We start from the raw sequence: 14,116 nt of genomic DNA on the forward strand, positions 1-14,116 counted from the left end.
AGTATCTTTTATAAGCATTAAATGAGCAATTATGTGCTGTGCATCACTGAAGCATGCTGTTTCGTAACCAAAAAGCATACCTTTTCGTAACCAAAAAGCATACCTTTTCGTAACCAAAAAGCATACCTTTTCGTAGCCAAAAAGTAATTCTTTTGTCATAAACCCATTTAATATTTGATTGTATTAACCCGTGTAATAATGGTATGCAAATTTCATGTCATATGCAAATTTAAAAGTTCATAATGCTACTTTCACCTGTCAATAATTGAAGGACTCGGTGCTAAATAAGGAATAAGTCACATTTTGAAAGTTTTGAGAAATATACCAACATATAAGTTTTTATTAATTTCAAATTTACCTTTACCATAAATACAATTGTATGAATGTACTGGGTTTCAATATCTCTATATATAATTATATAATTATGTTAATATTACTATGTTTGTAAATATTACTATGTTTGTACATAAAATGTTTTTTGTCATGTAAAAAGAAAAAATGTTATGTGTTTGAAATATATCAACAAATAAGCTGACTTCGCTTGACATGATTCTTCGTGACAATTTCTAATCGCTAATTATTAAAATGCAGTTGGTTTGGATTCTTGTTGTTTTGTTTTTCATTAAACAACATGTACAAATGTGGGTACGAACTGGTATGCCTTTGGGTACGAACTGGTATGCTTTTGGGTACGAACCGGTATGGTTACGAAACGACCTGATACCCATATAAAAGATGCCCTACTGCTAATCAGAAAGTGTAGCCCATTGCATGGAAGCAGCAGGTTTCCTCTCTCATTATCTGTCTAGTCCATAACCATGTCTGACACCATATAACCGCAATTAAAAATGAGCCGAGTGCATCATTAAATATAAGATTCCTTCCTTCTAATTTTTTATATTTTTCACATGCACTTTCGTGACTTTGATGAGCATAGGTGCAACTATAAACCAAGTTTTATTGATATAGGACATATTTTGTGAAAAACCCCCAGATCTAAATGCACAACTTTAACGTGAAAGTTTAACTATCTAGTAATTTGCTGAGGTCTGCAGTCAAGATTTGTCACTATCAGTATCCATGCTATCAAAATTAATCACTGAAAATTGAAATGAATAATTCAGCCATGATCTGTCATTTTCATCAAAAAACAGAATAAGCTTCAAGTCCGTTTTTATGATTTAAACTCACCTTTTAGTTCAGGCATTAAAAGGAACTGGAATTAAAAGCGTTTAGAAATGTTCTAGTTAAATCGTTACATGAAACAAGCTGAAACAGAACCAACGCAGGTGTGATACATCACATGCGACGGTTCCAAGCAGCAGGTAAACAAAAATATCCGATTAAAATCTCGCGAGAACCTGCGGTATCGTAGATAGTCTCGGTTAACCCAGAATCTTTTCAAACTAGTCTAAAACCCACAACCTCTTAACCTGACTAATCAAATCTAATCAAAATTATACCCAGGTGATTTTTCAAACTTATATATTAGTTATGAAAATCCCTAGAATAAAAACCATAAATATGTGTCAGTATTATCATGACCTGTTATGGTATTCAAACAACCGGTACCTAAAATGACAATAAATGACCTGTTATAGATAGAAATATGATATTTATTTACAATTATACTGCAAAACATATGTAATATGAAACAGACTATAACACCAAGTTTGATATTGAACACACCTGAGACCATCTCTCTGTTTAGCTTAGTACTTGTGATTTCACCTGTCAAGTGTAATCAACATAAACCTGGGTGTTATAGTCTGTTCCCAATTTTGCAGTAAAATTGTAAATACATCTCATATTTCTATCTATAATAGGTCCTTTATTGTCATTTTTCCTACCGGTTGTTTGAATACCATAACTGGTCATGATAATACTGACACATTTTTATGGTTTTTATTCCAGGGATTTTCATAACTAATATATAAGATTGAAAAATCACCTGGGTATAATTTTGATTAGTACTTTAATTATAGGAGGTCTGCAGGACTGTCAAGTATTATATTTCTTTTAAATCTAATGAACCAAGAGTTTTAATTATAAATAATGGACATCGTTGACTACGTTTTTGATGTAGTAAGTCACTGTATGTGGGTGTTTGTGGGGTGTTTTGTTTTTGTCGTTGTTTTTTGTTTTTCTTTGTGCGTGTATGTTTTGGTAAGCAGGCTATTTAGCTATAAAATGTAATTCATTTTCTACATCATAATTACAAATTTGTCCTTCCTTTTTATTTTCCTGTATCTGCCTCGTTCAATTTCTAATTTGTGTGCACATATGCGAACTTTTGTTATTGCTCTTTTAAACGTGTCCTTTTGTATCTTAGCTGGATTTAGAAAATATTTGAAATATATACATTTTCCCGATTGTATGAGTTTGTTTTGATCATACGTTAGATATTTTTGCTGAAATATAATATTATATAGTTTTACATTTCTTCCAAATTGTTTTGTCAAACATTTGGCATTTCCGACAAACAGTCTGAGAGGAAACACTACATTTTTTTATTATTAGCAACAAAGGTTCTTTTATGTGTACTGTCCTACAGACAGCACGATACATACTGCAGCCTTTGATAAATTAGTAATTTGGCATTGGTTGGGATGGGGTGGGTGGGGAATCAGAGAATTAATTTACCGAAGTGATTCGAACCTATCACTCAAGCACATCAGGTGAGCTCTCTACTGACTGAGCTAGATCCTGCCCCCATATATCATTAATTATAATGTCTATTCGTTTTAGATAATATCTTGATTGTATTATATCTATATTTGTAACACTGTAATATAGCACAATGCATGGAACAACTGGTTTATGTTGTACATTCTGTATATGCCTATCAATCAATCAATCGATCAATCAATTACCAAACCTACGAACCCATCAATAAATCCATCAAAGAACCTATCACGGAATCGGGGAATCATTCAACCGATCAACCAGTCAACTGAAACTATTAATCAAAGTAATAGAAAAAAAACTATTTTTCTTTTGTCCCCCCCCCCCCCCCCCCCGAAGTTGTTCAATGCATTTATGGTAGAAAATAACAAAGAATCGATGGAGGTAAGGGTTTTATGTTTAAATGCATTTTACATTATAGTTATTCCCCTTTATCCTCCATTTTGTTGGTCCTTAAAAATTATTTTTAAAGGCTAAAATAAGTCTTTAGCAGAAAGATCGCAGCTTCAGCATGCCGTCTATTGACGTGCAACGACCGCCGGTGGAAGAGGCACCACCAGAAGAAACATTTACTAAACCTGTTATTGGGATTATTTATCCACCACCTGAAGTAAGGAGTATCCTTGTCTCGAACGGAGTTCACGTTTATTTACCATCGACGTCCCAAACTGCGTTCGGCTCATAAGCGTACGGGCTCTCATTTTTGTAGTGAGTGGAGGGAGAGGGGCAGGTCTGAGGTTGTCTTTTGCTCGAATTAAAAGCAAATGCTGGAATCTGGCAGGCTTCTAGAATATTTATAAAATCCACTAGCGACCATGCGGCCCATGGCCCATGCTGCCATGGGATCAGTGATTTTGAAAATTCACTAGCCCTACATCACTTTAAGCCAATAAAATGTTACTAAATAATAGTAATAATGGGTAGGACTTTCCTTTGGCACTGTCATGTATAAAGAACATTATAACATTTTAATACTTATCATTAATAGTTAGGGTTAGGGTTAGTGACAGTGCCAAAGGAAAGTCCTTCCAGCCTAGTTACCAATCATCCGGGTCTTTGGGGGTGAAGCAAGGTGGGGACCAGACAACTCGGACCGGGGGACAACTCGGCCCAGACATCTCGGCCACGGGGCCGAGTTGTCCGAGACAACTCGGCCCATGTGGCCGAGTTATTAGACTGATAGACAGGGCATGCTGTGACACATTATATGCGTGTTAAGTATGATAGTTGGCCATGTCGTAGTGTCGAAGTATTGAACTATAGTAATAATAATGCATTATACTGATAGATACCGCTAACTATATGGTCACCATTAAGAATGACAATTGTGTATGTCGTAGGCGCATATCGTAGTGTCGGATGGGTTTCTAGAAGTATTGTACTATAGAAATAACGCAAAAGACATCATCCAGGTGCGGTCCACATAGTCCATGAGGGTCACCAGTCAACAATTTATCAATTTAACAAAAAACAAAAAACACATTCTTTTATTTCTGTGAGAATACTTTAATTTAAAAAACAACACTTGTTCAACAATAGACAAGATTGTCCATGTGCCGAGTTGTCTCTGGACTCCGGGCCGAGTTGTCTTGCGGTGGGCCGGGTTGTCTCAGAACTCTGGGCCGAGCTGTCTCGACGTGGGCCAAGTTGTCTCAGAACTCTGGGCCGAGCTGTCTCGACGTGGGCCGAGTTGTCCTCCGGGCCGAGTTGTCTGGCATTCAAGCAGTGCCTTAGTGATTACTGGTTTACATCTATGTAGAATAAAGCTATCATATTATTATTAACTTTTTACATGCCTTACATATTGTCATTTATTTTCTGTAGCTAACACATAGTTGCAATATGTCTTATGAGTATTATATCAGCTTGGGTTGCCATATAAGAGAAACGAACAACGGGAATCTGAATTAGTATAATCTATATTTAGTACCGATGTGTTTCCGTGTACTTTGAATGTCAAGGGGACGGCAGGTTGGGCAGAATATAATTTTTGTTGATGCAATTTTCAGGTAATGTTAATTATAAATTTTAACAATTTTGAAATGATAAGATAATTATTAATATAATAATTATGATGTGGGCTACAAAATGTATAATTTGTATTTATAATAAAATATGTATGCATGATTAAGTTAATTATTTTTATGATTTAATAATTGTTTTATTTCCAAATAGTATGTAATAATTAAACAATGGCAAAGTTGTTACTTTACAACTTCAAAATTACAATAGTATTATTGTCATATCTTATTATATAGGTGTAATGGCAACAGTATAATGTTCCACTGAATACATTCTTTTATTCTTAAAACAAAATACAGTTTCTTGAAATAATGAAATGCTTTTGTTTTTACAGATTGCAAAATTACCACATGATGTTGCCCTTCCTTACCGGTTGAATGTAGGCAAAAAGAAAATAGCAATAATAAAATATAGCCATCCTCAGACCTTTACATCTAGGGGGAGCAATATCTCTCTACTGACCCATCACACCTGAAATTATTTCAAGGAGAATAATATATATTTCCCTTTGGCATGTGAATTTATATATACATGTAGTATCAATATGGTAATATTTTAAATTGCCCCCCACCTCCATAAACTACGTTAGGGAGCAAATAATCAGTTCCCTCGGTTATTTTCATGTCAAGGTCTACAACCAATGCAAATGTTTTAATAATAGGGTTTAACCTGGTATATTTAGTAATAAAACACAAAAACTTACCTGAGTAAATAATGGTTAATATATATATAATATTGGTGGTGTTTTATATCTAGTCACAATGGATATTGCAGATATTTTCTTGTTCAGTCTTGTGGTGTATTGGAATTGTTATTGCAATTCACTTTAAGTAATATCTACAAAACTAATTTTTAATAGTATACAGCTGGAGAAAGGAGGCAAATATCATGGTTGTTAATAAACTGATCTATATCGGTATGCCTTCTACTAGACTACACATATTTAACCTAAGTTGCTTTTAACCCGGGTTAAATTACCTCATGTAGATGCACTTATGTAGCATATTCAAGGAAAATATATGAATGAGATGGTTAAATGCTATATTCTCCATGTCAAACAGTGTTTTCAAAATGGAAAACAAATATCAGATATGGCAGTTGACCATTCATTTTATTGCAGGTAATTGCTAAAGCAGATTACACACACACACACACACACACACACACACACACACACACTGAACTGTAGAATACTATGAAACTACATATATATATAAAAAGGTAAGCTAACTTGAACAAGCAAAATCTACAAATGTACCACAACCACCAAATTACATTGATCCACAATAGAGTATATTTTAATGTATTTTTAGATTTATGTGTGTATATATATATATACACATACAATATATATATATATATATATATATATATATATTCTATGTATGTATGTATGTATATATATAGATATAGATATATATACTGAAACAAAGGCACACACATTATTTGTAAACCCTCTGCACCAAAGTAAATACTAAACACACGGAGAGCTCGGGTGGGTAGGGGGTGGGGACTACCTATATTTTCTTACTGCAGGCCTGCTACAGACACATTTGCAAAAAAAAAAAAATATATAATTAAAGAATTTAGGCCTACTATATTATAATTATTATATGTGTAATTTAGCAGTATAAACTTTTATTTTAAAATTAAAAAATAAATAAGTAAGATGTAGTAGCTGTAGTATGGCAAAATAAATACAAGTATAGATAATATCCAAGCAACTAAGATTAAATGGAAAAAAAGGACCACACAAATGTAATGATAAAGGAATATACTGTTTATTCAAGAATTGGATGCATCGTTTTGTTGGGGGGGGTTTTCATGGAAGACGATGGAATTGTGCATTTTATTTACAGTATAATGTGGGATTTTTATCACTGCACATGCTTTAACCATTTTGTTTGCTAAATTAATCTCTGTTGGTGTCAGCAAGCAACAACATTAAAGTCAACGTAGTCACATTCTGTGAGGGAAGCCATGGAATTCCATCAGGTTTGTCGTTTTAATGACCCTACCCACAAGTGGCGCCTAGTCTCTTCTTTTGGAAATTTGTAAAACGATGTTTTTTTTAACATCATGTTATGGTTTATGTAGCCAACTGCACAACATGTTTTAGGCATCGTGACCGTTAACTATTGTAAATGATCGACTAAACTTGCCTCATTTCACTATCAAACCATACGTAACTAAGGAGAAGCTTCACCGCGTCACATGATAAACAATGGCGGCCAGGGGTCGAAGTACCCGTATGTTCGGTTCCGAGAATAATCTAGAAGCCCTGAATCTGGATAACAACATTTATTCATAGTAGCATTACGGTTGCTAGTCAGTTCGTTATTCATACATGATACAGTAGTCAGTTTGTACCAAATTTGGTCATTTTGTACAATTGCAAAAAGTAATTTTGTACCATTAAAAAATGTGTAATGTCAGACGTGATATCACCCCGGTAGTGTCTTTTGCAAAATAACATTACATTTCAAACTTCTATAAGATGCTACATGATTGACATAGGTTGACAACCCGTAGAAGTTGGCAGTTAGTAGTAAATACCACAACTGGCAGTTAGTAGTAAATACCAAATGAGGGGCTGGCCAACTTGGGTAAAGTGGAAATAACGTGTTCTGAATTTCCATCTGTCAAAATAAAGTTTAAAACCCCCCCCAAAATTGCATCTTTGTGGCAAAAATGCAGTATAACTTTTTACAATGGTACGAAATGACTAGGGTACGAAATGACCAGGCAATATAGTACAAAATGGATGGTACATGCATTACAACTAATTTTGAGAGCAGAATGATGAAAATACATGGTAAAAAGGTCTCAGGTTAACACATTTTGCCCAAATAACTTTAATTTTTGCCCAGATTTAAGCAGACAACAACAGATTGGATCTGTTGATTGCACGAACTGTGCTTGAGAAAGCAAACTGAATGGAGTTGGAAGCATCACACATGACTCTGATGTTGACGATAATAATTTATTTATTTTTAAGGTTAACTTTAGCCTAGTTATGAGGTCTGGTAAATGTTGTTTAAAAATCCTTGGAAATGGGTACCAAACAATTATTGGTTATTTGAAATTTGGTAATAAAAAACTGTTAGAAAGACTTTCTACCATTCTAGTCTGAGTCCTCAGCTGTGCTCGAACAAAGAATGCACCAAACTGTTATGCTTAAAAGTCTTTGAGGTTTGTTTTCTTGTTTACATTTCACACAACATTTGTCAGATTTGTTGTTGTCTGCTTATTAGGAAAAGACTTTGAAATTTTACCGCAGATATAATCATCAATTATTGTGACCCTAGCCCTAATCTCCTAATCCTGATACATATTGTATAGAAATGGGAACACTTCTGAGTTGCCTGTTTTTCAAGCATAATAATTCTATGACTTGAGCAAACTTTCGGCAAAATCCCCCAAAACATTTCTCTGGCTGTATTTAGGGCCTCATTGAATAGGCCATAATCTAGAATTTAAAAAGTTGAGAGTTCTAAGTAACTTCTTCCTTACCAGAACAACAGGAGTAAGGGGAAGACGTTTGATAAAAATAGGTGTAGTAAACAATTATTGGTACATTTCAAGATTTGTCATGTTCTGTAGTGCAATATGTGTTGATGTACAATCTTGTGCCACAGTAAAACAACAAACTGATACAGTGTTATGTGACCTATGACACTAAACATGTCTGTGTCGGATTTTGTTGTTGTGTAAATCTTTTTGTTTCTATAATTGGATTAAGTCCAGAATGTGTTATTAGGACTGGCATAATCGCAAATGGTACATAATTCCTTTTACATGAACAGTTCAATACCGTGTTTTATTGTTACCCTATTATTATTATTATTATTATTAATATTATTATTGGAGCATTGATGGTACAAATTTGTCGTTCAAGTGTCAAAATGATTCTGCAACGTATGTCACTTTTTATATATCTTTAACACTCTTGGATATTGTTGACAAAACTGCAAGTTTTGTAGCCAGAAATGGTCCGGAGTTTGAGAACCGAATTCGTCAGAATGAAGTGAACAACACAAAGTTCAACTTTCTTACCTCAACAGATGCCTACCATGCATACTACCAGCACAAGGTCAAGGAATTTAAAGAGGGCAAAGGTCAGTATATAGATGTAAATTTATGTACATGTATGTGTGTTGTGTTAAAAACTAGAATATACTTTTATATGTACATGTAGGTAGTAACTAGTGTAGTCATTAATTCTACATTGTGTCAATGTACATACGATTAGAAATGGGAAGAGATTTTAATTTTCTACTCGTAGAATTTTAAAGAATTTTATGTTTGAAAGGGATAATTTTTTGTGTGTGTTTATTTGTTCCAATTTATTGGTTTAAAATTGCTGTAGACGGGCTCAAAAATGACATTGGTGAGAATTTTGCCTGAGGTAAAAACCTTTCAGATTTGCCATAGGTAGTACGTTCTTACATTGAAATCCTGGGCCCATATTTTCAAAGTTATTTTAGCACTACAATATCGTAAAACCATCGTAAGCTATGTTGAGACTATGGCGTGTGCTGTACTGATGTCATAGTCTACAATGGTTTTACGATTTCATAGCACTAAGACAGCTCCGAAAATGTGGGCCCTGCTCTTATAACTTATATATATATATAACTATGTGTTTTGTCATAAATGGACTTATTTGCATTTAATATTATTATTTTTTCAACAGGTCAGGAACCTCAGGCTCCAAAGGTATGTAAATATTTAAAAATCTAGTTCTGAGATATACATGCCCATGTACAGTTATTATAGTATTAACATGCTAAAGATATAACTATAATTTCAGTTTGAACTACACATCATATACATGTTAAACTGGTTGTTTCTTTTCAAATGTACATGTAGTAATAGAAATTGCATGAGGAAGTGCTGCAGGTTTTTTTTAAAGCAGGTAAAAAAAACAAATTAAAAAATTAAATGTTGGGTTTACAATAGCATTATATTTAACTTTTAAAACCATTTGCTTTGTGTTATAACTTAGGTATACTGAATTATTTCTAAATGCTTTGTACAAGATTGTAATTTTTTACATTCACACATCACTAACACTATTAAAGTTATATATATTTACTGCTTTTTGTGTACATGTATATAAATTCTATTCTACCTATGCATTTGTACACGCAAGTATTCTGTATCAGACTGCATGTACGGGTGTAGGACGTAACGCAGTTGTAAAGTGCATGCCTGATGCGCGGTCGGTCTAGGATCGATCCCCATCGGTGGGCACATTCAGCTGTTTCTTGTTGCAGCCAGTGCACCACGACTGGTATATGTAAGGCCGTGGAATGGTGCATATAAAAGACCTCTTGCTACTAATGGAAAAATGTAGCGGGTTTCCTCTCTAAGACTGTCAGAATCAACTAATGTTTGACATCCAATAGCCGATGATTAATGAATCTAGTGGTGTCAGTAAATAAAACAAACCTCTTTTGTTTTTTTGGTCCATGTACCTGTATTATTTTGGGGTGGTCCATGTACCTGTATTGTTTTGGGGTGGTCCATGTACCTGTATTGTTTTGGGGTGGTCCATGTACCTGTATTATTTTGGGGTGGTCCATGTACCTGTATTGTTTTGGGGTGGTCCATGTACCTGTATTATTTTGGGGTGGTCCATGTACCTGTATTGTTTTGGGGTGGTCCATGTACCTGTATTGTTTTGGGGTGGTCCATGTACCTGTATTGTTTTGGGGTGGTCCATGTACCTGTATTGTTTTGGGGTGGTCCATGTACCTGTATTGTTTTGGGGTGGTCCATGTACCTGTATTGTTTTGGGGTGGTCCATGTACCTGTATTGTTTTGGGGTGGTCCATGTACCTGTATTGTTTTGGGGTGGTCCATGTACCTGTATTGTTTTGGGGGGTCCATGTACCTGTATTGTTTTGGGGTGATTTTTTGGGGTGTCCATGTGCCTGTATTGTTTTGGGGGGGTCCATGTGCCTGTATTGTTTTGGGGTGATTTTTTTGGGGGGTCCAGGTGCCTGTATTGTTTGGGGGGGGTCCATGTACCTGTATTCTTTTGGGGTGATTTTTTTTGGGGGGGTCCATGTACCTGTATTGTTTTGGGGGGGTCCATGTGCCTGTATTTTTTTGGGGGGGTCCATGTGCCTGTATTGTTTTGGGGGGGTCCATGTACCTGTATTGTTTTGCGGGGGTCCATGTACCTGTATTGTTTTGGGGTGAATTTTTTTTTGGGGGGGGTCCATGTACCTGTATTGTTTTGGGGGGGTCCATGTACCTGTGTTGTTTTGGGGTGATTTTTTGGGGGGTCCATGTACCTGTATTGTTTTGGGGTGATTTCCCACCCAGTTATACTTCACAATATTTTTGTTTGTTCTTTTTCAGCTTGGCATACTGTCATCTGCCAAAGCACAGCAGGAGCAGGTCAAGTTGACGGAGACTTTCGTTCCGAAAGATCCACCTCCAGAGTCTGAGTTTGTCGCAGATCCACCGTCAATATCAGCCTATGACCTGTTAGTAATTCAAAACTCTTTAAGATGATTGTAGTAATGGTAATATATTTAGTAATAATGATAATATTTATATATGTTTAGAATTGAGCCACTTTTGTTGCAGCGTTAGTAACAAACAGTATATAAGAAAGTTATGAATACTGATGTGGTTTCTGAGTATTTATTAGTATAAATCAGGGGTGGGAATTCTCCTCGGATCAGCTGTTTTTCTCCCATGGAACATTGCGTTTCCGCACATTTTAATTGTCCTTTCCTCCAAAATGTGTCGGATGGCACAGATTTTAACCTAGGATTTCAAGAATTTCTGGGACCCCTCTAGATTTCCTCTTTTTAGCAGTTCACCAATTCCCACCCCCTGATAAATAATTTTTTTAATATGAGGTTAGTTGGTTTTTTAGTTTAAAATTATACGCCCTTTCGGTCACAATGACTCTTAAGTTTTGATGCTTGTTAATAGCTCCCCATACTTAGATTAAGGGGTGAAATTCAAAATATTATACTGAGCATTGATATTTAATCCTTTGTTTTTTTTAATTCACATGCTAAGGTGGAGGTAAACATTTATCTCCTTAAGTCCTTGAACTAGTCTAGGAGGAATGACGAGGAATCAGAGTGACGGCTCATCTTAAATGGCAAGGACTGAAATGCCTCTGTTTATTGTCTTTCAGAGATGTCGTCAAACTGACCGCTCAGTTCGTGGCTCGTAACGGCCGCCAGTTCCTCACGACAGTGATGCAGAGAGAACAGAGAAACTTCCTGTTTGACTTTCTTCGTCCACAACACAGTCTCTTCAACTACTTCACAAAGCTGGTGGAACAGTACACTAAGGTACAGCATATCACATACACAGGGTTTCTGCCAGAGGGTTAAACCAGTATGGCACCATACCCCAATTTTATTTTTTAAAATTTAAAGTTTACCTTTTGACAAAATTAATATATCTTATCTTTAATGTATGATTTTTTAAACCCTAACCCTGAACTTGACCCATTTTCTTTCCGGGTGAGGCCACCCCCCTCCCCCACCCCCATATCCCATTGATTGTGGTTACATTCAGTTCCATAGCGCCATACCCAAAAGTTTCTTTCTGGCAGAAACACTGGATACAGTAGGGGTGCAGCAATTAATTGCGATTTTTAAGCCTACTGCAGTTTTATTTCAACTGTTTTGTTCATGGTTCATCAGCGTTTTTATAGCTTGCAATGTGCTGGGAATCCCTATAATGTGGTGAGGCACTTCTGTCAATCACTGCAGTCATTACCGTTGTACATGAACTGTTTGCATGGGCTATTCCAGACCCAACATAATAAAATGGTATTTTTATTCTGTAGTCAAGACATAGTTTTGTCACTTAGTTTTTCTTTTTACAATACATTGTATTTACAATTATTTTGCAAGTGAGAATTAAAAAATAAAGTTTGTTGATCTTAAAATATTTTATTAAAATGTATGTGTGATCGCATACTGAAAAAAATGGTTTCACAGATTTAGTCTTTGCACAATTTGTAGTGGTATGTAAAATTTATATCATGATAGTTTGTGCTTATGTCAATTTGTTATTTGTATACTTCAGATCCTGATCCCACCAAAGAACATGAGGGAAAAGCTGAAGAGAGAATCAGAGTCACACAGAGAGGTTAATACTTCAATTTATTATCCATATGGTTCAACATAACCGAGTTAATAATAATCATACGAAGCATACGTGTAATAACAAATGTAATGACGTAATTGTGGGAAGTGACGTCATAACGTGACGTTGCTTCTCCAGTCCTAGCTCAAACTGTGCATTTGAAATATGACATCATTTCATCGTCTCCTTCTAGTTGTGGTTGAAACATTTTGAGTTGGGTCTTGTATTTCATAAAGGAAACACCAATAATAATGTGGATAATAAAGAAATTATTACACTCGCGTGTGAGTTGTACTGATTTTACGAAACTCGTGTCGGGGATTCATCGCTCGGGCGATACGACACAAGCTCGTATAGTAATCTCTATACACGTAGTGTGTCCACTTGTGCATATGTCGTGCAGCTGTGGACACATTTTGTATGCGTGTCCATTTATGCGGTTACCAGAATGGTTTTGTATGCACTTGTGTCTTTTAGGACATGTTTTCATGTATGCTTACATACCTATCTACCTATGATCCGGTCGGCAAAAAAACCCATATCTGCAGCCGGACCGGACAAGTGAACACAGTGTGATTTTAACTGTATCTGCATTCTCAACACACATGTAGACATGCTACTTTAAGTATACAGCCATTTGGCTATTTCTTGTTCCAGTCAGTGCTCCACAACTGGTGTAACAAAGGCCGTGGTATGTACTATCCTGTCTGTGGGATGGTGCATATAAAAGATCCCTTGCTGCTAATCGGAAAGAGTAGCCAATGAAGTGGCGACAGCGGGTTTCCTCTCTCATTATCTGTCTAGTCCATAACCATGTCTGACACCATATAACCGTAATTAAAATGTGTTGAGTGCATAGTTAAATAAAATATTTCCTTCCTGTCGTACTCGGCCAATCGTCAGGCTCCACATCTTCGCGACGGGCATTCGTCACTCAATCCATGCTGTTTATCCTAGACTATCCCCAGTCCACCACAATACCTTGAAGTGCTTACATGCAGATCAGGAAAACCCTGTCACCTTTTATATCTATGCCCACACATTATAAACATAGTAAATTTAATCTAATCATATCATTTTTGTACAAACTGCTCTGCATTATTTATTGAGATTTCAAGCCAACCAAGCCATACACTACTTGTTAGTGTTTTAAGTAGATCAAGCGGATTGGGTAGTAGCAGTATATCAAATAGTATATCATCAGGTCAAAGTTCAAAGTGCATCTAACTTTTAATATCACAGTTAATACTACCAGTCCTGATACTTGTAATAAATG

General features: G+C 35.7%; 2 protein-coding genes across 3 annotated transcripts in view; one reads left to right on the forward strand and one right to left on the reverse strand.

The window, feature by feature from the left end:
• LOC121373500 (zinc finger B-box domain-containing protein 1-like) overlaps window positions 1-1,329 on the reverse strand; it is a 36,686-nt gene extending 35,357 nt beyond the window's left edge. For both annotated transcript variants that reach the window (XM_041500180.1, XM_041500174.1), the window contains exon 1: window positions 1,192-1,329. The gene's annotated coding sequence lies outside the window, so the exon portion shown is untranslated. The remainder of the gene's footprint in view (window positions 1-1,191) is intronic.
• Window positions 1,330-3,121: 1,792 nt separating this feature from the next.
• Window positions 3,122-14,116, forward strand: part of LOC121373516 (splicing factor 3A subunit 1-like) — a 29,085-nt gene continuing 18,090 nt past the window's right edge. The window contains exons 1-6 of the mRNA XM_041500190.1: window positions 3,122-3,302; window positions 8,661-8,825; window positions 9,404-9,426; window positions 11,080-11,207; window positions 11,876-12,035; window positions 12,781-12,843. Coding sequence (XP_041356124.1) covers window positions 3,197-3,302; window positions 8,661-8,825; window positions 9,404-9,426; window positions 11,080-11,207; window positions 11,876-12,035; window positions 12,781-12,843 — 645 coding nt within the window. The 5' untranslated portion in view covers window positions 3,122-3,196. The remainder of the gene's footprint in view (window positions 3,303-8,660; window positions 8,826-9,403; window positions 9,427-11,079; window positions 11,208-11,875; window positions 12,036-12,780; window positions 12,844-14,116) is intronic.

Source organism: Gigantopelta aegis, chromosome 1 (assembly GCF_016097555.1).
Source record: "Gigantopelta aegis isolate Gae_Host chromosome 1, Gae_host_genome, whole genome shotgun sequence".
NCBI lineage: Eukaryota > Metazoa > Mollusca > Gastropoda > Neomphalida > Peltospiridae > Gigantopelta > Gigantopelta aegis.